Source organism: Fundulus heteroclitus, unplaced genomic scaffold (genome assembly GCF_011125445.2).
Source record: "Fundulus heteroclitus isolate FHET01 unplaced genomic scaffold, MU-UCD_Fhet_4.1 scaffold_45, whole genome shotgun sequence".
Classification (NCBI taxonomy): domain Eukaryota; kingdom Metazoa; phylum Chordata; class Actinopteri; order Cyprinodontiformes; family Fundulidae; genus Fundulus; species Fundulus heteroclitus.
In genome coordinates, this window is record NW_023396868.1 from 619,733 (window position 1) to 647,049 (window position 27,317).

Here is a 27,317-nt window from a genome sequence, read left to right on the forward strand (position 1 = left end):
GCAGCTCATCCAGCCCGAACCTCAAAGCACTGATGAGGCTCATTTGTGCCATCAGGCTCCATAGGTTCTCAGCACTAAACTAAAAGATTATTCCTGATTTCATTTACAGCATCTACCTGGAGGGAAATAATAATTACTGACTGACCATAGTGTAAATAGTGAGTTACTACACTACAAGACTTCCTCCATATTCCTCTGTGCTGATGTCAGCTGAAATTTGCCCTATGAGGATTAATACAGCTAGATCTTATATCTAAATAAATATTTGGCCCAGGTCGTACAGAAAAGGCTGTCTACTAATGAAGTGCATGTAACATGGTGAGTTAAAAGAGACAAAATTAAATAAATTTACCATGAAATAAATAAATGTACAATTAAAATCCCCATTAAATAATGAAATGAACCTTTTATTTAGTACATTATTATTCATCAAATGTATCATTAAAATATAAAATGGACAATTAAATAGTTAAATGTTCCAATAAATAATTAGATATACATTGTAAATGATGACATTACATTTAAAAATAAATTCATTTAAATAAACATGTAATTATTTCCCTCTGTATTTATTTATTTATTTCATGGCTTCCATGCAGCAGCGTCATCAGGAAATAATTTAAAGTGTCATCTTCACCTATCAAACCCAGTAGGCGGGATTAGTGCGGCTCCTATAGGCCCTGACGTCTGATTGGCTGCTTTACACAGCAAATCAAGACAACTTCTTCCAGGTTTGCTATGACTCTCAGGTCAATATTCTCACTGGGAAATGTGGACATAACTTCAATAACCTGTAGCAATTTATTTACCACTCTGGGGGAACAGCTCCAGGCTTTATATCCCTAGTTTGGTCTGCAATGTCTCTTAAGGCCCGTTTACACTACACTTTTTTAACCGAGCCGAGACTAGTCCGAGCTCGGTAACCGAGATAACTCTTGTGTGTAAACGGTCAGCAGACTGAACCAGACCGCGCTAACGATAACCGGACCGCGCTAACTGCAGACCAGTTCCCCACCAGGTCTCGGACTGGTTTTTTTTAGCCCGGTTCCCTGATAACGAGGAGCGCATGAGCAGACCGCGTCATCCCCTTACAGTCAGCTGACTGTCAGCGGGTTTCCCGGCGTGTCTGGCTGCACGTCCCGATTCACACTCCATTCAGACAAATTTCAGACATTCATAATAATACTAGCTTCCTTACCGTGCCACACAGTTTCCAGAGATGACTCTGCTTATGAACCTCAGCGTCTGTTGTTGTTTCCTGCGTCTGTAAATCCTTATTAGACGTTCATTTGTCTTATCCACGTCCCAAAAGCCGACTCTATGTCTAACAATAACATCCTGAATATTACGGGTGCCGCCATTTTGATTTGCTCGGTCCCGCCTTCAATCCCAAAGAGCGGTAGTACCGCAGATCGCCACTAGGGGGCGAGGAGCAACCAAGGAACAAATAACCGAGATAACGCTTGTGTGTAAATGGCTGCATTTATCTCAGTTAACTGGACCAAGCTCGGACCGGTCTCGGCATGGCTCGGTTTTTAGGTGTAGTGTAAACGGGCCTTTAGAAGTTCATGAGGGAGGGTGAGCCAATGTTAGTCAGGGGGGCGGGGCAACACAGATCCCATCTGAAGTCTGGGGCAGCTTCCTCCACACTGAACCACAGTGAGCCCTCTCCTCAACTTCTAAGCGATATTCCAGACCAAACTAGGGATATATATTCTGCTGAAGCTTCACTTTGTGCTCCCTAAAGACCAAAGACCCATTATTTAGAATGAAGAATGATTTGTTTCAGCCCTGCCACCTCTGAGCTTGCTCCAGCTCCACAGCCACTGCTCTCTCCTGACTCCACTGCTGCTTTACGTTCTCCGTCTTGTGTCTTCGCCGTGCTGTCCGACCCTCGTCTCCCTTTTCTTGAACAATGTCATCGGTCGTCTTGGGGCTCCCATGCTCTGCTGAGTCGGGCTTACTCTGATGTAATAAAAAGATGAGCTCTGTTCATAACTAGACTATACAAAATGGTTCAAGTGCTAATTAAATGATAAACAATACATTTAAAATATAGTAAAGAAGCTGTTTTTCTGTTTAAAGAACAGCTCTGTGATAAAAAGTCTTTGGCTGTTTGTCAAACTGACCAGTATGTCCCAGAAGCTCCGGCGTGTGCTTTTACTGGTGGGTGTAGTAGATTCTGGGGTGCTGCTACCAGCCACTGGGTTGCTGCCTACAGACTGGATCAGGGTGATTGGAGAAGGGCTGGTCTTTAAGACTCGAGAGCCACTACGCTGCCTGGGACTGTCCTTCATTTCTTTCGCCTCAGGCAAAGACGTTCCCTGTCCTGAAAACAGGTTTCACAATGTTACAATGGCAAAGAAATGTTTGTGGACAAATCAGTGTATTCAGAAACCGCTTCTCTAAAAAGCCATTTTCACGTCTTTTACCAGCCTGCAAATAGTACTAGTCTTATTATACCAAAAAAAAAAAAACTAACAGCAGTGATTTGAAAATTCAGTGGGACACTGAGGATGTGTGATGACTTTACAAAATACCCGTTACTCCAGATGGAGGAATTGTTTTAAAATCTGGAGGTAGACTTCTAGAGAAATGATAAGTAGCTCTTTGAAGACCATGCTACCTTTAGTTTCTTCTCTCTGAACTTTGCTTGCTGGGACTCCAAGGCAAAGAGGATTTGGCAAGACTCTGAGCTCCATGATGGCATCGCAGAGTGCATGGCGCAGCGCCCCCTGCAGCTTCTCGCTCAGCTGTAAGGGGCTGATGTTCCCTTGTTCCCAAATGTCAAAGCGCACATAGACCTGGGCTGTTCAGAGAAATCAAACAGAGATACAGCGACCGAGGCCTTTGACATTACAGCTGACGGACATTTAAATGAATAACGCAAAAAGATCAGGATGATAAAAATATTAAAATACAATGGATATGCAAATTTGTCTATAATTATTGTTTACATTGTAAAAGTGTTTAGGTGTAGTTCTGTTCTACTGAGTCAGACATATGCTGGGAACATTTCATGTGGCCAGTTCAGGTTATTAAAAGGTTTTTGAATTTAACAGCATGTACAATCAGCATTATTTGACATTCATAGACATGACCTGAAAACTCTTCTCTTCATATTAAGACCAACCGTGTCCCAGAACCCTGTCTGAACATGAGCGAGTGTGAGGGTCTGGTACCTGATCTTTGGCTGATGTTGATGGCTGCTGCCTTAGTCACAGTTGTTAGCTCATCAAAATGTTCTGGGTAAAGAGGGATGGGGCAGGACTCCGACTTTAGCAGGGGGGAACAGTCAGGAGCTGCGACCTGAAGGGGGCGACCTTGAGCATCCACAAATGAAAGTGCAATGCAGGCAATGCCTGAAAGAGAAAAAAGGAAATGGTTTTATTAAACCCGTTATTACTTAAGACGTATATTGTATTAGTACAAGCATTGATATTACAAATACTACATGAAAAGTATTGGATTCTGTGGTCTCTCTATAATACAGCGGTATCCAAACTTTATGTCATGTGGGGAAAAACTACCAAGTCCAAAGGACTCACAGGCCAAACAAATAATAGATGCATCTGATGTTAATTTACCCCAAAAACCTACTGTCTGACCTCCACAAGGAACCCATGACATCACATCAAATTGATGTCATGGGTTCATGTTCATGCTCAGTGTAGAGTTCACACAGAGGGGATCTGGACTCATGCATGCTTCTGGTCCCAATGGTCCTCTCAGAAACACCATCTGGTACTGTCATCTCTGAGCGAAAGTCAGGCTGAATTTAGTCTACTCTTTTTTTGGTTAATGCAGAAAGTATTTTTCACAACCATAAAAATGTTTCTTCCAGTAAATGTCTGCTCGTCCCTGTTTTATTTTTTGAATTTCCGTGGTAGACCTCTATATTAGGCTCAGTTTATCAGTTTGTCTTTTATGAATGCTGAAGCTCAGGGTTTTCAAATCTCCCCCCACATTGTTTAAACTGGTTGCTGATCTTCATAAACTGACCTAAAGACCAAACGGCTACATGCAGTTTGGAGTTTAGTCCTCTTCAGCCTGGGTCAAGGAATATCCATCTGCAGCTGATCTGTGGCCTTTGATGCTCTGGGCAGAGTATGAGTGTGCAAATTTTATGGAGAGTTTATGTGACTGAGAACATGCAAACTCCATGCAGAAAGACCCAGGGGTGGACTCAAACCCAGGACCTTCTTGCTGCAAGGCAACAGCGCTACCCACTGCGCCACTGTGCAGCCCACAGTACCCGCGTGGGTTCTCTCCGGGTACTCCGGCTTCCTCCCACAGTCCAAAAACATGACTGCTAGGTTAATTGGCTTCTCCAAATTGTCCTTAGGTGTGAGTGTGTGCGTGAATGGTTGTTTGTCCTGTCTGTCTCTGTGTTGCCCTGCAACAGACTGGCGACTTGTCCAGGGTGTACCCTGCCTCTCAGCCAGTGAACGCTGGAGATAGGCACCAGCAACCCTGCGACCCCATGAGGGATTAAGTGGTTTGGAAAATGGATGGATGGATGGATGGATTATGTGACTGAGCATCAGAGTAGTTAAAGCTAAAGTCTAAGGCAAATGTGACTCATGGTGTTTGGTTTGTTTTTTTCTAAATAATAAGTGTGGCAAGTATACGTATGAACTTTTGAAAATTGTGTCTTTTTCTTTCAAATCACAACTTTAATCACATTGTGATGGTTCTTCACATAAAACATACATTGACCTAACATACATTGACATTTGTAGCTCAAGGGTTGTGATTATTTTTGGAAGGCACTAGTGCAGTTTTAGGTTTCCTCAACTGTGGAGGAGAGTCATGAATGAGTAAGCAAATTAAATTTCCTATATGTTTCTAGTCTAACAAGAGAAACCCAATCAAAGAAATAAACTATTGTGTTCAAACTATCCTGGGTTAATTGCTGCTGGTTTTTCTGCCTGAGGGTACAGTGGTGCTACCTGTCCCAGGCTGAGAACAGGGCCTTCACTGCAAAACCGGAATTTAAAATGTTCTTGAAATGAGGGTATATGTCCTTGATTAGTGAAGGTAAATATGATGATCTTGCCAATTGAATAAGTATTTTTTGCACTTAAAATTGGAAGAACTCATCTCCATAATCTTATTTCAAGCGCAGTATATCCAATTATCTTATTTTAGGGGTCAAAATACTAATTCCATTGGCAGATCATCTTAGTTACCTTCACAAATCAAGGACGAACACACTAATTCATGGGTTAAAGCAAAAATAATCAGTTTAACTGAAAATTTTTTCGAGTCAGTCCATATATTCCCGGGACCGTGGAAATAATGCCACAATAGTTACCTCACTTGCTTATTGTGAAAAGTCAACTTTAACCAAATCTGGTAGTTTTACAATATGCAATGACCATTCCTGTCTCTGTCCCACCTTTTAGCTTCAGAGCCTTGGTGTCATTCTGGACAGCCTCTCGATCCTCTCCTTCACTTTCCACATCCAGATCATCACCTGGTTAACTTTCATATTTGCAGCATCAAGTTCTTCCTTCACACTTTTGCCAAACTGGTCCACATTCCACTTTACAGTTTCAGCTCCTGTCCCTCCCTATCCTCCAGAAAACCTTCATAAACTACAACTAGTACAAAAGACAGCAGTTTGCATCATTACATCATCTACTTCACACCTGAACATTAACTCCACTGGCTCCCTGTCACATTCAATACAAACCAATCTTATGATCATACAAGACCAACCACAACCTGGACAATGCAGGACACATAACCAACACTATGATGTTATACATTTTAGTTTAACACAGATTGCATGTTACAATAATCAGTCTCTGCTTTGCCCGTTATTGCTCAACAATTAATTGTCACAACTCATGAGTTTATAAGAAGGCATTATTTAACTTTTTTGAAATTTAATAAAACTTAAATCTTAGCCCAGTGACTGGAGACCTGTCCAGGATGGACAGCGCCCCGCCCACAACCCTGTGTGACGTCGAGCTGCGATTCCCCATCAGATACAGCTTGACGTCACACCTGTAGAAAAAAGCCGGTATAGAAAATCGATGAGGGATGGGATGTTAATTTTTTTGAAAGTTTAATAAAATTGCTCAAAGTTTATCAGAAAAAATATAACTTGCTTTTAAATATGAACATTTTTAATTAGCAAAATGTTATTAATGTATTTCATAAAGTTAAATATTGTTGAAGGTAAACAGTACTGTCTGTCTGGTAGGTGTTTTGGGCTTGGAGTAAAATGAGTCCATAGATCCACAGACAGGAGGCTTTTTCAGCGGCTTTTAGTACAACTTGCTTCTACAGTGTAGCTTCACATCTCGCTCCACTCCTTGTAAAAATTAAAAAATAACTTCACAACAGCTCTCTGAGAATCTGAGAATCATCTCTGGCCTCACCCAGTTAGAACCCACTCTCCAGTCCATGTTGTAGCTGCAGTTAATTTTTTTTTTGATGTAGTTTCCTTAATAATCTGTACACATCAAAATCCTTGTCATTTTATTAAGAGTGTAATGGTGCGCAGTGGCTCATCAGGTGGAGCTGCTGCTTATTGACTGACAGCCGCTCTGACTGCAGCTCTGCCTTCTTTGGTTCAGAAAAGCGCAGGTGAAATTATTTATTTTTCTACTTTTTCCAAAACGGACCCAGTCAAATGCAGGACATTGTTTCATATTCCGACCCTTGTCCAAAAAAAGCGTGTCATGCTAAATTAGCCTGAGCTAGCGCTTTACTCTTCGAGTTTTAAATAAAAGGTAACAGCGAATAATGAGGAGGTCCCTGGTCGGTCGCCGCGTTCATCAGATAAGTTGCTGGAAGTCAGTGAATAAACGCTGACAGGCGACATGGCCACCGGTGGAAATAATTCATTAATTAACTGCAGGAGCAGCGACAGACATGCTTACCGATGGGAGTTTTCAGATGTTCATTCCACTCCACTTCCTGTCCTGCTGGTTTGCATAAACCCAAAGAAAACTTTTGACCACCACTACTTTCATTCATGCATCTGTGGCCAGTTTGAGACACTCTTCCAAAAGTTATGATTGAACACCGATGAAGCTCAGTCTGGCAGAGCAGATGTCCGCTTTGGAAAGACCCGCCCTACTCTCTTGATTGGCTAATGATTGGCTAATGTCCTGGCTCTGCCAGGTTTCATTGGTTGAGAGCAGCTTCAGTTATAAACCTTGACTAAAAAGTGTAGACGGAACAATTTGCTCTCATTTTCCAAATGACGGAAATCCGTCTCAGCGAAGGAGAACTTTAACCACTGCACTAATTTCAAAAAGATTTTACTTATTTTTAGTTCTGTTTTTGCAGTGTGGTATCACTTCTGGTTCCTCCCTGCAAAACTTACAGGCTGGTTACTTACTGGTTACTTACTTACTGGTTACTTACTGGTTACTGGCTCTGTTAAGAATACTCAGTCAAACAGACTGAAAGAAAAGTCAGAGTTGCTAAGGTGATGTGTGATATTAAGACAGCTGCTGCTGATAACGTCAGCTAAAACTATGCTGTTACCTTTGCCTCCTGTTCCTTGGCCTCCAGGCTTATTGTAGAGGTAGATATCAGAATCAGCCAAGTCACTGCTCAAATGAAAGTAATGCTGCAGACAGAAAAAAGGAAACTAACTCAAACCTTTAAGAAAACATTGAAAGCTTATCAACATGTGTTCAATGTTCTTCATCATGAATAGCCCAAGTTAAAATCACTTTAAAAAGCTTATTACGATTTTACAAAGATTAGTGGAGACCCTACCTTGAAATGGTGCGCTGTGTTGCTGTCCGTGTATTTGGGCACATGCAGGAAGATAAGTAGGTTCTGTCTGAGATAGTGGGCCACTATGGGCAGCCACGGAAGGCAGTACTGTGGTAGACTGAAGGTCATGATCCCAGTAGCAGGATATCCTGATGGCTGGATAAACTAACCAGACAACATTTGATAACGTACGTTATTTTTGGATTGCCTCTATGAGAAACTACCGGAGCATCCAGAAGCAGATTCGGCATCATTTTTGTGTCTAAAGAAATCCTAGGAAACAGAAAAGGCAGATTACCTCCACATCAGCTGGGGTCAGTTTACAATTCCGAACAAGCATAACCGTGATAATGTCCAAGGTGGTTTCATCCAGGCGCTTCCGAAGCACCTTGACCAATTCATCTGTGATTTCTGGACCTACACAAAAGGTAAAAGAACCATGAATTACAGCAGACTTCAACAAACTGTATAAGACCATTTTAGTTTAATTGTAAACAGCTACCAGACTGAGAAAACACAATAAATCATTAGGTTTATAAATAAACATCCTAACTGGATATGATAGCTCTTTATTTTATTAACTATAACTTGCCTAAAACCTGCCAAGATAATAAACCTTTACAATTAACAGTGTGGGCGTGTCCTAAAGACAGAACAACTTGTAAGTACACAGTGTTGTTTTTGTACTTCTGGGTAAAATTTGAAGGATCAATTTTCTCCGGAATCTGACAATCACTGCATCTTAGCCTAGTATCTGTATAAGTGTGCAGTGTTAACCTCCTGTGGGAGGGAAGGTGTTATCGCGAGACAGGTTGTGCAAGCGGTAGAGTTGTATGAAAATATGGCGGTTCAATAAACGGTAGTTGGATCTATCTACAAGTCTTTTACAAGTTTTTCAATGGTAGCAAAGGATGGTTTCGAATGACAGAGCACCGCCAAAGTCAGCTGGCTGATGCGGTGCTGGCATTTAAACTTCTGGACATGGCTTGTCTTGAGGAGAAAAGCAGCCCACTTGCCCTTACAGCATGCACAGAGTTGACATTTGCATCTATGAAATCTGGATTAAAGCGAATTTTCGGAGGAAAAAACAACGGGAAAAGCAATGGCAACGAGACTCAAGCTGCTGTTTTTTGTTTTTTTTTTCTGGAGCAAAGACTACCGGAGAATTTTAGACGGAGCAACGGCTCGTCACAGAGCGGATAGTGGCAGCCACAGCAATGTACAAATCCATTAGACAAGTATGGCAATCGAACAAAATGTGCTATTTGTCAGAGCACGTAGCATTGGGCCAGAGACTGTCCACATCGGATGAGTGAAGTAAAGTTGACTGAAGATGAAAATGTGGAGGAACATAACATTACAGGGTTCACTAAAATGATGACTGAGATTCTCCTGACAGAGTCATTGGGATTGGCTATCATTGACACAGCATGTACACGTATTGTTTGTGGTGAAAAGTGGCTGGACAGTTATATAAAGGAGAACATGATGAGAATGCACAGTGGTACTTAATGCAACCGATTACCATGACAAAATAATGCATCTACTGATGGACAGTAACACATACAAGACCCTGAAAAGGGACCCAACCAATAAGTACAAAAAGAAAATAATCCTCTACAAAATCTGAAACTTTGATGTCACATATCTTTTCAGAATCAGAATTAGAATCAAGTTTAATCGCCAAGTAGGTTTGCACTTACAAGGAATTTGACTTGGTACTGATGGTGCAGACAAAAAATAAATTTTCCCTACTCAACGACACACCCGTTGAGAAGCCGACCCTGATTATTGGCAGCTCTATAGTCAGAAACATGGCACTAGAGACACCAGGGACCATAGTCAAATGCCTGCAAGGGGCCAGAACGGGCGACATTGAATCCTACCTGAAACTGCTGGCTAAGGATAAGCGTAAATACAGTAAGATTGTTATTCACGCTGGCAGTAACGACACCCGGTCACGCTGATCGGAGGTCACTAAAGTTGGTGTTGCTTCGGTGTGTGAGTTTGCTAAAACAATGTCGGACTCCGTAATTTTCTCAGGTCCCCTGCCTGATCTGACCAGTGATGACATGTTTAGCCGCATTTCATCATTCAACCGCTGATTGTCTAGGTGGTGTCCTGAAAACGACGTGGGCAACATTGATAACTGCCAAACTTTCTGGGGAAAACCTGGTCTGATCCGGAGAGACGGCATCCATCCCACTCTGGATGGTGCAGCTCTTCTTTCTAGAAATCTGGCCGGATTTATTAGTTCTTCTAAATGCTGACAACCCAGGGTCCAGACCAGGAAGCAGAGCCGTAGTTTAACACACCTCTCTGCAGCTTCTGTACTGTTACCCACCCATTACCCTATTGAGACTGTGTCTTTCCTACGGCCAAAACTGAATAGATCAAAAACTGATCTAAAAGGAACAAATCATAACAATCAATACGGCTCACTTTGAACCAAAAAATAAAACAATTAAATGTAGTCTATTAAATATAAGGTCGCTCCCCCCAAAGACTTCGTTAGTTAATGAATTCATTTCTGATAATCAGATAGATTTTTTTGTCTCACAGAAACCTGGTTACAGGAGGACTACGTTATTATAAATGAGTCAACTCCATCCAATTATTTAAATTTCCACATTCCCAGATCTATGGGAAGAGGGGGAGGAGTAGCAACCATCTTTCAGTCTGATTTATTAATTAGTCCCAGGCCAATTAATAACTACAGTTTTTTTGAACATTTAACCCTTAGTTTCCCTCATCCAAACTGCAAAGCAATAAAATCTCTTCTGTTTGTTGTTTTGTATTGTCTACCAGGCACTTACACTCAGTTTTTGGATCAGTTGTCAGACTTATTACCTAATTTGGTGTTAAATACTGACAAGGTTATTATAGTGGGGGATTTTAACATTCACGTTGACACAGAATGTGATAACCTTAGTGTAGTTTTTAAAACTATCCTAAATTCAATTAGTTTTACTCAAAATGTGCAGAAACCCACACACTCTTGGCTTCATACTTTAGACCTTGTGCTGACATATGGCACTGATCATTAAGAATTAACAGTATTTCCTCACAACCCGGTCCTATCTGACCATTTTTAATAACCTTTGAGTTTAATTTAACTGAGTTCTCCACCCCCAAAAGAGGGTTCCATTATAGTAGATTTTTAGCGGATAATGCTGTATCAAACTTTAAAGAGTCTGTCCCCTTTTTAATACCCTCAGTATTGCTGAAATGCCTTCCAAATTGCAGCAATGTTGTTTCTTCCCATTCACAAATAGACACCTTTGTTAACGGTGTGACTTCCTCAATGCGTTCTGCATTAGACAATGTAACTCCCTTGAAAAAGAAGGTGATTATTCCCAGGAAGCTGGCTCCCTGGTTTAATTCAGAGCTGCGTTTCTTGAAACACAATGTTAGGAAATTGGAGAGAAAATAGCACTCTACACACCAGGAGGAATCCTACCTAATCTGGAAGAACAGTCTATTGTTGTATAACAAGACCCTTTGCAGAGTTAGAGCAGCATATTTCTCATCATTAATTGAGGAGAATAAAAATAATCCTAGATTTCTCTTCAGTACAGTTGCCACACTTACTCAAAGTCACAGCTCCATTGATCCATCCATTCCCTTAGCTCCAAGCAGTAATGACTTTATGGGATTCTTCATAAATATAATTGACTCCATTAAAAAGAAAATAATTGGCATCCTCCCAAACATGATTACCTCGTCCTTAGTAAGCGAGGCAGTGTTGGAGGAATCTTTAGAACCTGCGCAGTGTCTGAACTGTTTAGATGCAATAGAGCTTTCTGAGCTATCTAAAATTTTAGCTTCATCTAAGCCTTCTACCTGTGTGTTAGACCCGATTCCAACCAAGTTGTTTAAGGAGATATTCCCTCTGAACAGTGGCACTATGTTAGATTAATCTATCATTTGTAAATGGATATGTCCTACAGGCTTTAAAAGTAGCTGTTATTAAACCATCTCTTAATCAAGATGAGTTAGTAAATTACAGACCTATATCTAATCTTCTTTTCTTATCTAAAAATCTTGAGAAAGTAGTTGCTAACGTAAAGTAATGGCCTACTTAAGGAGTTTCAGTCAGGTTTCAGAGCTCATTATAGCACTGAAACGGCTCTGGTAAAGGTCATTAATGATATTCTCATGCCCTAAGATAATGGACTTGTGTCTATACTTGTCCTGTTAGACCTCATTGCTGCATTTGATACAGTTGATCACAATTTTCTCCTACAAAGACTTCAGCATACTGTAGGGATTAAGGGGAAAGCATTAGGCTGGTTTAAATCTTATCTGTTGGACAGATCCAGTTTGTTCATGTTAATAACAAATCTTCTTCAAACTCTAGGATCACTTGTGGAGTACCACAGGGTTCAGTCCTTGGACCAATTCTCTTTACTATATATATGCTTCCGATTGGCAAAATTATCAGACAGCATGGGATTAATTTCCACTATTATGCTGATGACACTCAGCTATATTTATCCATAAATCCTGATGAATCCAATCAATTACTTCAACTGCAGGCATGTCTTGATGACATCAAAACCTGGGTAACTTTAAATGTTCTGCTTTTAAATTCAAAGAGAGTTTTCCGTATCCGTGTTATGACATACATACTCAGTACGAGGGATTGCTGCAAAGCCAACGACAATGCAGACGAATGTTCACTGTGGCTCTATGCTTTTTGAGGAGGGGAGAATGCTGCTTATCAAGAATCAATGCAACCTGTTGGGTTTCCTTAGATAGAAGCAGTCAGTCTGTATAATTTGATTGCATTTAACTTTGTAAGGCCTTGAGATGACGCGTTGTGAATTAATTGGTTGGTAGGTGGGTAGGTAGGTAGGTCTTAAACACCATCTCATCCCTTTTAACATTTTTCACATCATACCTGCATTTCCCACTCCGTGCACCAGAAGCAGGATGTGCTTGTCTACTTGTCCTACTGGCCGAGAGCCTTCCAAAGATGATCTGGAGCCCTGGACCGAAATACAACAAATAGTTTAAAAAGCAACATTGACATTTACTTACCCTGCCTGGCTCTCAGAAGTAGTGCAACTGTGTTTAAAAACATTTAATTGTGGTACTACTGCTAAAAAGTGTGCTGGTGCGTCGGTAGTTTCAAGATGATTATATACAAATGATCTAACCACGACAGCGCACTAATGAATAAATGCTCATACAGTAACAAATATAACCAGCAATATCCCACAGCATTTCAAATTTCCTTTAACTGAGATACAAGCTGCTATCTGCTTACACAGGAAGGAAAGCATGTGAGTGCTGATGGTTGGCTTAAAGGACTTTATGAAGGACATTTTAATTAGACTCCCCCTGAAGGGTTTTAGACATATTAGCCGCGTCGTGATATGGATAAAACTGTAGGTCAAACCCAAAATTTGCAAATTTTAACATTTTAGTTAAGAATACAGAACTTGGGGGGTGGGGGGAGGGGTGGTTAGTGTAAGGAGGGGGAGGGAGTGGGCTTATTAGGTTGGGTGGCCCGTACGGATCATGTTGGCCCCCTCCCTGGGGGCCTGGGCCGGGGGGCGTCTGGTCCGGGTGCGGGATGGGGGGTCGGGAACGGTCGGATCATTGGATGGTGTGCCCCCCCCCCCCCCTCCCACACTTGGGATTGTTGGATATGAGTGTTATGTGGAAATGTGTGTACGGCGTTGTCCTTTTTTTTTGTCTGTGTGTGGGGAGTGGGGCACTAGGGTGGGAAGGTGTGAATGAGACTTGTTTTTTTTTTTTGCCAGGTTAGGGTCCGAACCGCTGCCTCTCCCAAGAACATCTCAAGTCTCCGCTAGGTGCGGAACCCCCCCCCCCCCCCCCTCCGCTGGCTGGCGCCTTGGCCCGCTGGTGCATTGGCGGCCCTTGGGTTCGGGGCGGATTCCCGGGTGGGTGTCGGCTCATTCCTGGCGGCTGCTTCGCCGGGTCTAGCCCCCCCGGGGCTCAGTCGGGGGGCGGGGCGCCCCTGGGGCCTCTGGGCCCATGGCCGGTGCCACTTCAGCATAGCTGGCTGCCGGCGGAGCCCACTGGCTCGCCCCCGCCGCTCCTGGGGGCTTTGGCATTGCGGTGGCTGGGGGATTTCCTCAGGATCATCTCTCCTCATACCTTGGTGGGAGGGGGCAGATTTCCTGTGTTTGCCCCTCTTGGGCGCCCTGCTTTGGGGGCCCCTTTGGGGGTCTGGGGTTATGGATCTCCCGGCACCTGCCTCGGTGCTTGGGCCTTTGGTTCTTCACAACCACTATTGAGCATTTTTGTTCTGGATAAATTTCACATACCCCTGGGCAAGGCACTTAACCTCAAATTGCCTACCGAGCTGCGTCTCGGTGTATGGGGAGCGTTGGCCAAGTGGTTGGAGTAGCACGCTTGCACTCAGAGATGGATGCAAGTACCCTGTTCGATCCCAAGCACCTGCACTCTGGGTCCCTGAGCAAGACCCTTAACCCCAGAATGCTTCCCCGCCCCCACACATGGCAGCCCACTGCTCCCCAAGGGTGATGGGTTAAAAGCAGAAAACACATTTCGTTGTAATGTATGCTTCAATATATGTTTCAATGACAATAAAGATGATATTACTATTACTATACTATATCCATTGGTTGCGCTGTTCTTTTTACATCTCTCTTTCCAGGTGATGAAGCAGACTGAAGATTTTTTATCATTCTTTCCCTTTTATCTCCTCTTTCTTTGACCTCTTCTCTTTCTTTTTTTCCTCCTGTTCTTCCTTTACTCTCCTACTCTCCCATTGTAGTGTCCACATAATTTGAAATACTCCCCGCATGAATCACAATAAAACTATTTATATGCATGAATCAAGCGGAGCACTATGGCGAAAGCTGATTGCTCCACTTGGGAAAGTAAAATCTGTCAAGCTCTACTTGGCATTAAGACATCAATTCTTATTGCCACATTGCTAGACAGGACACTGGGGAAAAAAAATAAAAATAAAGAATACAGAACTGCGTTTTCTCACCATAGGGTCCTCAGGATATAAAGGCTCCTGACTTCTAATGAGTGCCATTGAGCGAGTCGGATGAAGGTTTCCATCCAGGTCTGAATATCTGCCTGCCAGGGAGGTTTCACAGAGTCTAGGGGACACAATGCAAGGCAAATGGAAGTTTCCATTGTGAGTTAACTGACAATAATAATAACAGCATTTTTATTAATATTTTGGTTAAAATGTGTAGAATCACATGAGACACCTGGTACATCCAGCAGCCAAAGAAAACCAGGAGATATTCCAGAACTGTACAGAGTAATTATTTATTTTTCTGATCTCACAGATAAGACTCACTAACCACGTTAACATTAACATCCTGGGTGTGTTGTTGTAGTTTTAAAGCCTTGTTTGTGAAAAATAGACTGTAGGCCACGAATATGTAGGTGGAGAAAATGCTAGAAAAACAGAATTCACCTGAGGTAGAAGACTGATTTAGTCGTGCGCTCCTGGTAGACAAACATGTTCTTTCTGTTTACCACAGAGAAGGAGTTCAGCACGGATCGCAGAGCCTGGATTGCTGTGATGGGGCACCAAGAAACATAATCAAAGTTAAACACTGTTTAAAATATATTCAGGAATCCTGATCTAATAACGACATTTTGTAATAGGTTTAAACATTTCCTCCTTGGATGAAATTGAGTTCTAAAATATTCCTGAAAAACTTTGCTATACAGACTGGTTGACATAAGAAATGAGGGGTAATGGTCTATTGAAGCCTATGAATGCTGGTGCTGTTTTATTCATGCATGTCTTGTTTAAGCTCAACATATATTGTCCCACTTTATTCACTGTTCACAGGCTGAACAAGCTGACTTTTGATAATAATAAAATTATTAGGGAGATGATGACTAAGTTACAGGTCAAGTATAAATGTCTAAAAGAAGTTTCTTCAAATTGAATCTGTGTAATTTTCACAAGATGGCAATTCACAGTATATCCGTCCGTCCGTCCGTCCGTCCGTCCGTCCGTCCGTTTTCTTCCGCTTATCCGGGGTCGGGTCGGGGGGTAGCAGCTTCAGTAGGGAGGCCCAGATGTCCCTCTCCCCAGCCACTTGGGCCAGCTCCTCCGGGGGAATCCCAAGGCATAGTCCCTCCAGCGTGTCCTGGGTCTTCCCCTGGGCCTCCTCCCGGTGGGACGTGCCCGGAACACCTCACCAGGGAGGCGTCCAGGAGGCATCCTAACCACATGCCCGAGCCACCTCAACTGGCTCCTCTCAACGTGGAGGCGCAGTGGCTCTACTCCGAGTCCTCACTGGATGAGTAGTATAATTTTTTTTAAATCCAACAAGAAAACTTAAGCTTCTGAAAACTTCCAATATCTTTACATTACTGACACAGCTTCTCTAAAGGGAGCACAAGTTACCATGAAAGGAAAAAAATCCCTATTCCTTGTAAAAAAAAAATAAATAAATAAATAAACATAACAGCTACTAGAATAACAAAGCCCATCTGGGCTGCGGATGATTAATGATATGATTAATCAATCCTTGGTAAATGGATATATACCACAGGCTTTTAAAGTAGCTGTTATTAAAACTTTACTTAAGAAACCATCTCTTGATCAAGATGAGTTAGTAAATTACAGACCTATATCTAATCTTCTTTCTTATCTAAAAATTCTGAGAAAGTAGTTGCTAATCAACTTTGTAAACATTTACAAATTGCCATATTGAGCGTAAATGTTGTGGAGAGTAAACAGACGTGATTCTCCTCATATTAGGCAGTCTCAGTGTGTTGAAACAATGGGAGAACAGTTGTGTGTTTTGTTTTCTGTTTTAATACACTAAATGAAAAATAAAGTCTCAACACCCCTTTTTCCCTTTTTAACAAAAGTAAAACATCTGTACTTTCATGTCTAGTGGACTAAAAATGAAACGGAGTTGACTGGATCCACTCTTTCTGCGTCACCCACGGTGCAGGGGGTACAAATGACAGTGAAATAACCAAAGGGAATACATTACACAGGGAATACATTATACATTACACATTGGAGCGGGAGATCGACAGGCGAATTGGTGCAGCGTCTGCTGTGAAGCGAGCGCTGTACCGATCCGTTGTGGTGAAGAGAGAGCTGAGCCAAAAGGCGAAGCTCTCGATTTACCGGTCGATCTACGTTCCTACCCTCATCTATGGTCACAAGCTTTGGGTCATGACCGAAAGAACGAGATCCCGGATACAAGCGGCTGAAATGAGTTTTCTCCGTAGTGTGTCTGGGCTCTCCCTTAGAGATAGGGTGAGGAGCTCAGTCATCCGGGGAGGACTCAGAGTAGAGCCGCTGCTCCTCCACGTCGAGAGGAGCCAGTTGAGGTGGCTCGGGCATCTGGTCAGGATGCCTCCTGGACGCCTCCCTGGTGAGGTGTTCCGGGCACGTCCCACCGGGAGGAGGCCCAGGGGAAGACCCAGGACACGCTGGAGGGACTATGTCTCCCGGCTGGCCTGGGAACGCCTTGGGATTCCTCCTGAGGAGCTGGCCCAAGTGGCTGAGGAGAGGGACGTCTGGGCCTCCCTACTGAAGCTGCTGCCCCCGCGACCCGACCCCGGATAAGCGGAAGAAGACGGACGGACGGACGAATACATTACACTGATACATTTAGAAAAGGAACAGACTCATTGAAACTAACCCTTTCACAACAGGGCAACATGAATGTTAAAATCCCCCATTATAATAACCTTGTCAGTGTTTAACACCAAATCTGATAAGAAGTCTGAGAACTGATCTAAAAACAGAGTAAGAGCCTGGTGGACGATACAAAACAATAAACAGAAAAGGTTTTATTGTTTTTCAGTTTGGATGAGGGAAACTGAGGGTTAAATGGTCAAAAGAATTGGCCAGAGATTTAGGAAGCTTTAACTTTGAACATGCTGATTTTGAAGGAGGAGCTCCTTTATTGGTCTCAACAATCCAGATACGATGTTCATACAACATAAAACCTTAGCTTCACTGTGGGCAGTCACACTGTACTTCCAGCAGTATCTTGACAGGCTAGAGTCTTGGTGCTTCCTAAGTGGCTGTTCCTTGGCATTCAATTTCTATTTGTTTCATCTGGGATGTGAAGAGTTGGGGTCTTCTACCAGTAGAAGACCATAACAAAATTACGCAGCGCTGTTTAAACTGATGATCTCGTGCAATTGTTTGGAAATGGCTCCAATAGACCTTCCCAACAAGTAAAATCTTTGAATACTAATGAAACGAGTTCCAGTAACTATCTAAACAAATATTTTTTATTCAATTAAATTTTATTTATATAGTGCCAATTCATGAAACGTCATCTCAAGGCACTTTCCAAAGTCAAATTCAGTCAGATTATACAGATTGGTCAAAACATTTCCTATTTAAGGGGACCCGGTTGATTGCATCAAAGCTGGCAAAGAGAAACAAACAGCTGAAGTCAGTCATGAACTGAACTGAGAAGGTAAATAGCCTTGGCCTTGTCAAGCTAAAAGACATTATTATGGTAAATACATTTAAATGTTCACTCCTAAAACTCATTTAAGTTATATTATCATTCCATCTTGCAAAAAATTTGAGTACATTGATGTATAAAATGAAGGTACCATTCATTACCATTTGAAAATGTAACTATAAAACTGTCAAGTATCAATGTTTCTCACAAATGTTTTCACTTTAGCATCTTTTGATATAATCACTGCAATCAGCAACTCACCCCTGGACACCCCCATGTTGGGTCCCATCTTAAGGCGCGGATGGATGTGGATTACTGTACTCCACACAATGTCGCATGCAAAATGCCCAGGGATAAATTGCATGGTGGCAGCCAGGTAGTCTCTGGCCTGGTAGCTCTCCTCTGTGTTGTAATCTGCGTGATTTGTGAAAAGGATAGATTTAATACATATTTAGCAACTACCTTGTAGTTGTTGTATAAAATATAAAGACAGTAACATCAGAGATCCACCGCAACCACTACATTTCAAATGAAACAGCAAAGGCTGATAAAACGGAAGCAATGTCCCAGCTCACCGTCAGTGCCCTGCCTCTGCCTAAAGAGAGAGTCATTCTTCCAGATATCCTCCTCACTTTCAGCCACCAGCAGCGTGTTACATACGTGGCTGTCGTGCAGGTCCTGGAGCAGCATGCGCTAAAACATATCAAACACAATAAAAGCACAACTCCATTAAAACAGTCTGCCATTTCACCTAAAGCAGCCAAGACATGTTAACAACTAAACTAGACACCCAACATCCAGAAACTGATATCTGGCCCCTGTGCATGCTGAGGATGGGGGACTTTGATCAAATGGACTGAATGACATACACCAATCATGTCCCAGAACAATGTTTAGATGTAATAACTGAAGCCACCTGATTCACAATCCTGCAGACTTCACCAATCTTCCTGACCACTGTCTGGTGCAGTTCTAAGAACTCTGGCAGCTCATGTTCTTCTTCTTTCTCCCCAAGCTCCCCAGCATCACTCTCTTTTTCTTCGCTCAAGGATCTGTAAGAAAAATCTAGTTAATCCAAAGAAACAAGTAGTTCCAAATCTCCTAACAAAAGGACCAATAAGATACCCAATTTGCAATTAATATCACCACCTCTATGACATCGGTTACAAAAAAAAATAATTTTCTTTGAAAATATTTAAAAAACTAATTTGAATGAGAGACGAACATGTCTTATTTAGAAGTAGAAAATATTGATCAGATGTTGCTAGATCAAGCAATAAAAAATAAAAAATAAATAAATCAAATTTTACTTTTTTTTTTTTTTACAACAAGCAAACCGACAGGATCTCAGATCGTGAAGTAAAAAGGCAGAGTTTAGAGAAAGCGGTCCCTGAGAAGGCTGATCTGACCTGGCATGAGAGTACACCTTCACCCTGTCCTGATGGATGTTAACAATGAGCCAAAAGTCCGGCATGGAAGGTGAGCAGGCCTCCTGCTCATCAGGGGTGGGACTCTCACACTCAGAATCACTGCTGCCGCCATCATAACCTTCAGAGGTACAAAGACAAAACGGTGACATCCATGCCATTCCATTTAGTAGTTTTACAACTTCTGAAGATGGCAAAACTGAAATGAAACAGGAGATGAAACAGGAAAATGCCTGAAACACAATAACTAAGTGAGACCATGAGAGGATCTGTGTGGACAGGTGCACTGCAACCAGTACAGGGAGAGCAGATTTTTATTGTCAATCTTCAGCTGGTATAAATAAATAAATAAAATAAATTGAACATGTTGATCTCACAATGGAGAAATTCACTTCTGCATCTTAACCCATCCCCTTGTGGAGCCGTGGGCTGCCACTGTGCGGCGCCTGGGGAGCAGTCGGGGGTTTAATGGTCTTGCTCAGGGACCCAGAGTGCAGGTAGTTGGGATCGAACCGGGTACTTGCATCCTTCTCAGAGCGCAAGCGCGCTGCTCTAACCACTAGGCCACCACTCCCCCACCACAGTTTGGTCCGGAAGCAAAGTCCGGACCAAACTGACTGACCCTTTGCTCGAGAACCGAGGTGGGACCGCATCCTTGTTCTAGTCTAGTATCTTTTTTCGTCACTCTAGTAGGGTCCTGCTCTTTCCTGACTTTTCCTCTTTGTGTCCTTAATTTTTAGATGTGCATTTTGGGTTTATTTTTGTAGTTGTCTTTGCTGTTTTCAGCTGGACCTACACTGGAGCTGACAGTTATGAGGTGCACTTTGGTTTTCTTTACTCTTAACATTATTCATGTTTGAAGAGTCCGTCAGCGGCTGCGGTGCTCTTTGTTTTCCCCCTGAATTAACCCCATACTCACCACAAGCTGAGGAGAAGAGACACAAGACCCGCCCCCGAAATTAGGCAATGCAACCCGTAAGTCCCAACTTGAACTCAATTCAATTCAATCTTATTTATACAGGACTGTCTCAGAAAATTAGAATATTGTGATAAAGTTCTTTATTTTCTGTAATGCAATTAAAAAACATGAAATGTCATACATTCTGGATTCATTACATATCAACTGAAATATTGCAAGCCTTTTATTGTTTTAATATCGCTGATTATAGCTTACAGCTTAAGAAACCCAAATATCCTATCTCAAAATATTAGAATATCGTGAAAAAGTATACTAGTAGGCTAATTAACTAATCACTTGAATCATCCAATAACTCGAAACAACTGCAAGGGTTTCCTGAGCCTTGAAAAATACTCAGCTTGGTTCAGTAAACTAAATCACAAGTATGGGGAAGACTGCTGATCTGACTGCTGTCCAGAAGACCATCATTGACACCCTCCATCAGGAGGGTAAGACACAAAAAGAAATTTCTCAAAGAGCAGGCTTCTCACAGAGTGCAGTTTCAAAGCACATTCACAAAAAGTGTGTTGGAAGGGGGAAATGTGGCAGGAAACGCTGCACAACCAAGAGAGGTGACCGCAGCCTTAACATCATTGTGAAGAAGAGCCGCTTCCAGAATTTGGGGGAGCTTCAAAGACAGTGGACTGAAGCTGGAGTCCAGGTATCAAAAGCCACTGATCACAGACGTGTCCGGGAAATAGGCTACAATAGCCGTATTCCCATGGTTAAGCCACTTCTGAACTCAAGACAACGGAAGAAGCGTCTGACTTGGGCTATGGAAAAGAAGTCCTCTTTTCAGACGAAAAGTCTGAAAAGAGGACTTCTTTTCAGACGAAAGTCCTCTTTTCAGACGAAAGTAAGTTTTGTATGTCCTTTGGTAGTCAAGGCGCCAGAGTCTGGAGAAAGGCTGGAGAGGCGCAAAATCCAAGTTGCTTGAAATCCAGTGTGAAGTTCCCACAGTCAACGATGGTTTGGGGAGCCATGTCAGCTGCTGGTGTTGGTCCACTGTGTTTCATCAAGTCCAGGGTAAATGCAGCTGTGTACCAAGAGATTTTAGAGCACTACATGCTTACATCTGCTGAAAAGCTCTATGGAGATGATGATTTAATTTTCCAGCATGATCTGGCACCTGCCCACAGTGCCAAAACCACCAGTAACTGGTGTACTGACCATGGCATTACTGTCCTTGATTAGCCTGCCAATTCACCTGACCTGAACCCCATAGAGAATTTGTGGAGTATTGTGAAGAAGAAGCTGAAAGACACCAGACCCAACAATGCAAATGAGCTAAAGGCCGCTATTGAAGCATCCTGGGCATCCATAACACCTCAACAATGCCACAGGCTGATTGCCTCCATGCCATGCCGCATTGATGCAATAATCTGTGCAAAAGGATTCCCAACCAAGTACTGAGTGCATTAACGGACATTTTTAAATGTTTGATTTTGTTTTGCTGTTATAATTTTTTTATACTTGGTCTGAGGAAATATTCTAATATTTTGAGATATGATTTTTTAGTTTTCTTCAGCTGTACGCCATAATCAGCGATATTAAAACAATAAAAGGCTTGCGATATTTCAGTTGTTTTCTAATGAATCCAGAATGTATGACATTTCATGTTTTTTAATTGCATTACAGAAAATAAAGAACTTTATCACAATATTCTAATTTTCTGAGACAGTCCTGTATAGCGCCAATTCATGAAACATGCCATCTCGAGGCACTTTACAAAGTCAAAATTAATCATATTATACAGATTGGTCAAACATTTCTAATATAAGGGAACCAGTTGATTGCTTCAAAGTCCCGACAAGCAGCATTCACTCCTGCAGAAGCGTAGAGCTACAGGAAGAGTGGTCTGCATTGTCCAACTCAAACCCTTAACCTCAAATGCCAAGTCTCTGACACCTTTTTAGGGGTTTACATCTAAATATAGCTTAAAATGCCACTCCAGCCTTCAGTTTCATTTTCTCCTTTAAGAAAATTTACCTAGACTGAAGATGCTTAAAAAAGCAGCATGCCAACTTCACACATTTGGCCAAATTGTTTATTTTCTTATCAAAAAACACATTTGTTGAACTGACTCATAACCTTCCTCTGGTGTTAGCTTTCTGCTGCCATCTGTAGTGTTAGCGGGTCATTTTGGACCCGTGTATTAAATCAGCCATAAAATACCCTAAAAACAATCTTTTATCATCCAATGTTTTCTTAACTCTTGTTTAGCTGGTTGGGCTCCCTTATCCATGAAAAGATTGGTATTAATATTTTTTTGTGGCCCCCTGGGCCTTTGTTTTAACAGCATATCTTCTCCTCATTGTTGCATCCTGTGAATTGGAGATGTGTACTCTGCAAGTCACCACCTCTACACTCAAATGGCTTGACAAGCCTGGACATGTCTCCCTTTGTTTGTTCTTGCAAAAAGGCAAAGAGAAAAGCCCCTAAATGAAGCTTAAGTGGTTGGAGGAAGAGGCTGTTGGTTGACTGTGTGTTCATGATTTAATTTTGGGCATTTTTTATTGTTTTATAATCACAAATGACCCGAACACCACAAAAGTCATTTTTTTCACCAGAGCACTTTATAATTTAGTAAAAAAAAAAAAAAAAAGATTTTACTTTGTTTAAATGGAAGTCCCTGACAAAGTCAAAAAGTTTTAACTCAAAAAACAAATGTATGAAGTGCTTTTATGCATGTTAAAACTCAAAACGGGTCCGTCGGGACCCTAACACCATAGGAAGGTTAATTTAAAAACAAACTACATACTTTTCTATGAACACTAATGTCAGCAAACAGTAGATTAGGCTGAAAACGATCATTCTGTCAATGAATAGCCCCCGTTTTCAATTCCCAAGGGACATAAAGTCCATCAAAGTGCACCAACACTCAGTGATGTTACCAACATTGCAATATAGAATATGTTTTTTTATATATATTTTTACAGCTGTGTACCCAATCAGACACTTGACTATTTCAGCTTTTGTAGAGCACACCTCATTATAATTATCATTAGGGAGTTGAATGTCAGGATGTAGGCTGTCGAACAACAAATCTCCTACTCAAGGGAATATTAGATACAGCAGAAAAAAAAAAGAGTTTGTTACTCTTCAGTCTCTTAAAGCATTTTTCTGACTGCAGATGTCATCAGGGTTGTGATAGTTATTTACTTTAATAGAAAGACTTTAGAGAAGAAGCATCTGCAGATCATCCTTTCTCAGCATCCTCAACAATGACAGGAGAAGGTAACGCTGCAGATCATGCTGTGCATCACCATCAGTTCACCTTTCAGTTTTTCTTTGCAGTTCATTGGGAAATGTCCGCATGCTGCATCCTGTTGATTCTGTGGGGAACTGGAGTTAGAATCCAGGAAGAGATGCGGGTAAATGAGCTGAAACAAATTAAAGAGTTGGGCGTTCTCAAAGTGAGCCTTTGGCTGCTCCATCATCATTTTGCAGCGCTGAGCTACTGCCGAGGCCCGCCCTGAACTTGGCATCCTGCGCGGTGCTGGAATACCTGCATCTGGGTTTAGTTCCTCAGCAACTTCTTCAAGTCAGTTACTGACCATATCAATTTCTCTGAGGCCTGTTTTGTTTTTGGACGTTTCTGTAGAAAATGTTAACAGGCATAAAACAGGTTTTCTTCCAGGTTCAAACATTGTGCACTGTGTGTTTGGCCCAATAATGGAATCCTCCTGCTGCACACTTCCTCCAGGACAGCAGCCATGTGCATGCCTGCTGAATTATTAGGCCTAACTGATGGGCATAGCAATGCACAAACTAAGGAGGACGAGGAAGACCTCCCTCAAACCAGGCCTGCACACCACAGGGTGCAATGCTCATCACTGCTGCTCCATCATAAGTCTGGCCAATTCAGTTTTTTTGGAAGTTTAAACGGCCAGAGCTTTTCTTTCAGGAGTTTTTCAAATATTTTCTGCACACCTGTCCTCTAGCAGGACAAAGGCTCGTAATCTGTGCATTTGGTGACTCACCTGAGCACAGTCATGCACAGGATTACACAAGCCACATCGGTGGTTTCCTCGGCTTGAACAGCAACAAATGGTGCTTGTGCTTCCTTTCATCCCTAGTATGTGGTTGAGAAACCTCTCAAATGCAACAGAGCAGTTCATTTTGGCAGGTCTTAGAGATGCATATGGCCACCACTGACCGGAAAACAGGCAAGAAGTGAAGGAATCCACCCCATTCGTGGTAATCTTGCTCACAGTCATACATACTCAGGCCACACCCACATACACTCACACTAAACTAGAGGCACTATATTGTACGTCCACTCTGATCAGCTTAAGCCTGAGGCCTTGGGCTGACCCTGGACTAAACAAAATTGGGGGGGGGGCATCTATCAATGACTCAGTGTTTCATAAAATCTTACAGGCCTGTTTGAGTTGTGGAAAGATTCCAGGGTTGCTATTTGACTTCTTGGAATGAGGTTTGTTTGATTTTCATAAAATATGGCAATTTTTTTTGTGTTTGTTAGATATTTTAACATTTTTATTGTAAGTTGTAAGGACGTATAATAAAAATGTTCCTTTCCAGTCTCCTCATGTTTGCCCAGAAGGAAGAATTGTTGTAAAGTCCATGACTTTATGCAATTAGCAGGGCTCTAAGGCAGAACACCAGCATCTAGCTGGCATTCTGGCATCTAGCATTCTGAACTGAATTTTACTGCACTCTTTTATCACTGGTACACTGTCAATGAAATTAATTAAATTAAACAGGTTAACTTTTACTATTTGCAGCAATTATTATTAATTGACTGCAAATTGACTGCCCACTGTGGATCTATGCTCATCCAGGAGTGAATGCTGCAAGTCAATGACTCGATGCAACCTTCTGTCAGAAGCCCCACATTCTCTATGACAAAAAAAACAAAACAAAAAAAACCACAGAAGAAATCTTTACAGGTAACAAAATAGAAGGGGTGTCAAATTCCAGTCCTGGAGGTCTCGCATCTTCTGAATGTGTCCAGATGACTCAATTACATCTCAATCATTCTGTGATTGAGATGTGTGGAGGCAGAGACACCAACTGCCCATGAGGACTGGAGTTTGACACCTGTGGATGATGTAAACACACTGTATTCTAGGCGTTTTTAAAGTCTATAATAATTAATATCAAGTGTATACAATAAATAGTACAATATTTGTGGTTTGTGCTATGCTGAGACGTTAAGACTGGCCACCGCTGAACCATCCCAATATGGAACCATCAGACAGCCATCCGAAACACATTTAGAGCTGTTAGCTAGCAGTCTCATGCTGATAAATCCTAGGAGGTCAGCTGTGGCTCAAGGAGAACAACCACAGAATATGCTTATTAAAATACTTTAATATTGTTGCATCGAGCCTAATTTAGCAGGGGTAAGAACTTACCCTGCATGTCTGAGTCCAGACTGCCCTGGCTGGAGACAACGCTCTGGACACGACTCGGCCTGAGTCTGCTGCAGTCTGAGAAAAACAAGATTTCATCCTCTTCACTTGGTTGTTATTAGTGTCAAAAGGAACAGTTGGTGTGAATGTTGCTACTTACAACTATTTAAAACCTGAAATTAGAAATATGTTACAAAATTTGGATGGGTGCACGTCTTTTAATACTCAACTCTTCTTCTCTCCCACAACATCATAACGATTTTAGTCAGCGTTGCAGCTTTCCTGGCTAAATGTATACTATTTATGACATCTTACCTACATTTATGAACGTTGTTAAAATGCAAAGCTCGTGTGAAATGTCTAAGTTAGACTCACTGTGAGAGGCTGACTGTACAGAATCAGCCAGGCTGACGCTGGATGCCATTTTTGGAGGAGAACTGGACTCAGGATTGCAGGAATCAGGCAGAAGCTGGGGAGGGCTGGGCTGACTCCTGTCGCCAACTGTACTAATAATGTCTTCAGAGTCAAGTGTCATGACTCGGGCTGTTTCTCCAGCTTCTGCAGCAGCAGCAGATGTGGCAACACTTGTGTCCTCTAAAGCTTCTGTATGAAGATTAAAGGCCTTCTTGTCGTCACTCTGCAGATGGACAGAGCTGCTGTTAAAATCTATGTCTTTACTACAATCATCTGTTTAGTTTGGGATACCTCATCTAAACAAATGTGAGATATTGTCATGATTCATCATTTCTTCATGAGCTGTTCTGTGGATGTAAAATAGGGAGCTCTGACAGATCAAAAGACAATGGTAAAGAAATAAATGAGAACTAATAAACAGGAAAGTATGGAACAAACGGAAAAAGGTTCAAACATATTGCAGAAAGCAGTCATTTGTATCTTTGCAGATCTGGGTATTTCCATCATATTTACATTTTTGTTTTTGCAGATAAATTATGACATTTTCTTGAACTTGTGGTTTCTGCCTCCTTCTTACAAACATCTGGTTATTTATTCACATATTTCCCAAAATAAGTCAGTTTCTCTTTATTCTGCAACAACTTAACTACTTTTACCTGGACAACTAAAAAAGTCTGGGTTAGATTCTAATGTTTCAACATTTCTCACTTAAAATGCTCTCAGAAAGGAATCCTTGTAGGTGGTTTACGAGAAAAAAGTTCAGAGCCGAAGTAGAGGAAGGGTGAACAAAGAAGAAGAATATACCTAAACCAATAAAGGGAAAAACATGGTCTAGTTAGGCAAACAGTGACTCAACCACCTAGCATATCAGAGGCTGACAGTTTACTGACATCATGTCTTCGTGCCTTTGCTGCACTTGGAAACACAGGGAAGCAGATACGAAACATAGTAATAGTAAACAATGGAAAAG

General features: G+C 41.8%; 1 protein-coding gene across 9 annotated transcripts in view; it reads right to left on the reverse strand.

Moving 5' to 3' along the window:
• Positions 1–27,317, reverse strand: part of szt2 (SZT2 subunit of KICSTOR complex) — a 201,433-nt gene that overhangs the window by 80,680 nt on the left and 93,436 nt on the right. For all 9 annotated transcript variants that reach the window (XR_004929430.1, XM_036131637.1, XM_036131636.1 and 6 more), the window contains 16 exons: positions 26,309–26,570; positions 25,937–26,011; positions 19,580–19,718; positions 19,087–19,222; positions 18,746–18,863; positions 18,432–18,584; positions 15,182–15,284; positions 14,741–14,855; positions 12,650–12,737; positions 8,045–8,163; positions 7,747–7,911; positions 7,510–7,594; positions 3,183–3,362; positions 2,627–2,809; positions 2,130–2,329; positions 1,799–1,965 (listed from right to left, as the gene is read on the reverse strand). Coding sequence is in view for 8 of the 9 variants with exons in the window: in XM_036131637.1 (XP_035987530.1) it covers positions 1,799–1,965; positions 2,130–2,329; positions 2,627–2,809; positions 3,183–3,362; positions 7,510–7,594; positions 7,747–7,911; positions 8,045–8,163; positions 12,650–12,737; positions 14,741–14,855; positions 15,182–15,284; positions 18,432–18,584; positions 18,746–18,863; positions 19,087–19,222; positions 19,580–19,718; positions 25,937–26,011; positions 26,309–26,570 (2,288 nt within the window). In the remaining variant the exon portion in view is untranslated. The remainder of the gene's footprint in view (positions 1–1,798; positions 1,966–2,129; positions 2,330–2,626; positions 2,810–3,182; positions 3,363–7,509; positions 7,595–7,746; positions 7,912–8,044; positions 8,164–12,649; positions 12,738–14,740; positions 14,856–15,181; positions 15,285–18,431; positions 18,585–18,745; positions 18,864–19,086; positions 19,223–19,579; positions 19,719–25,936; positions 26,012–26,308; positions 26,571–27,317) is intronic.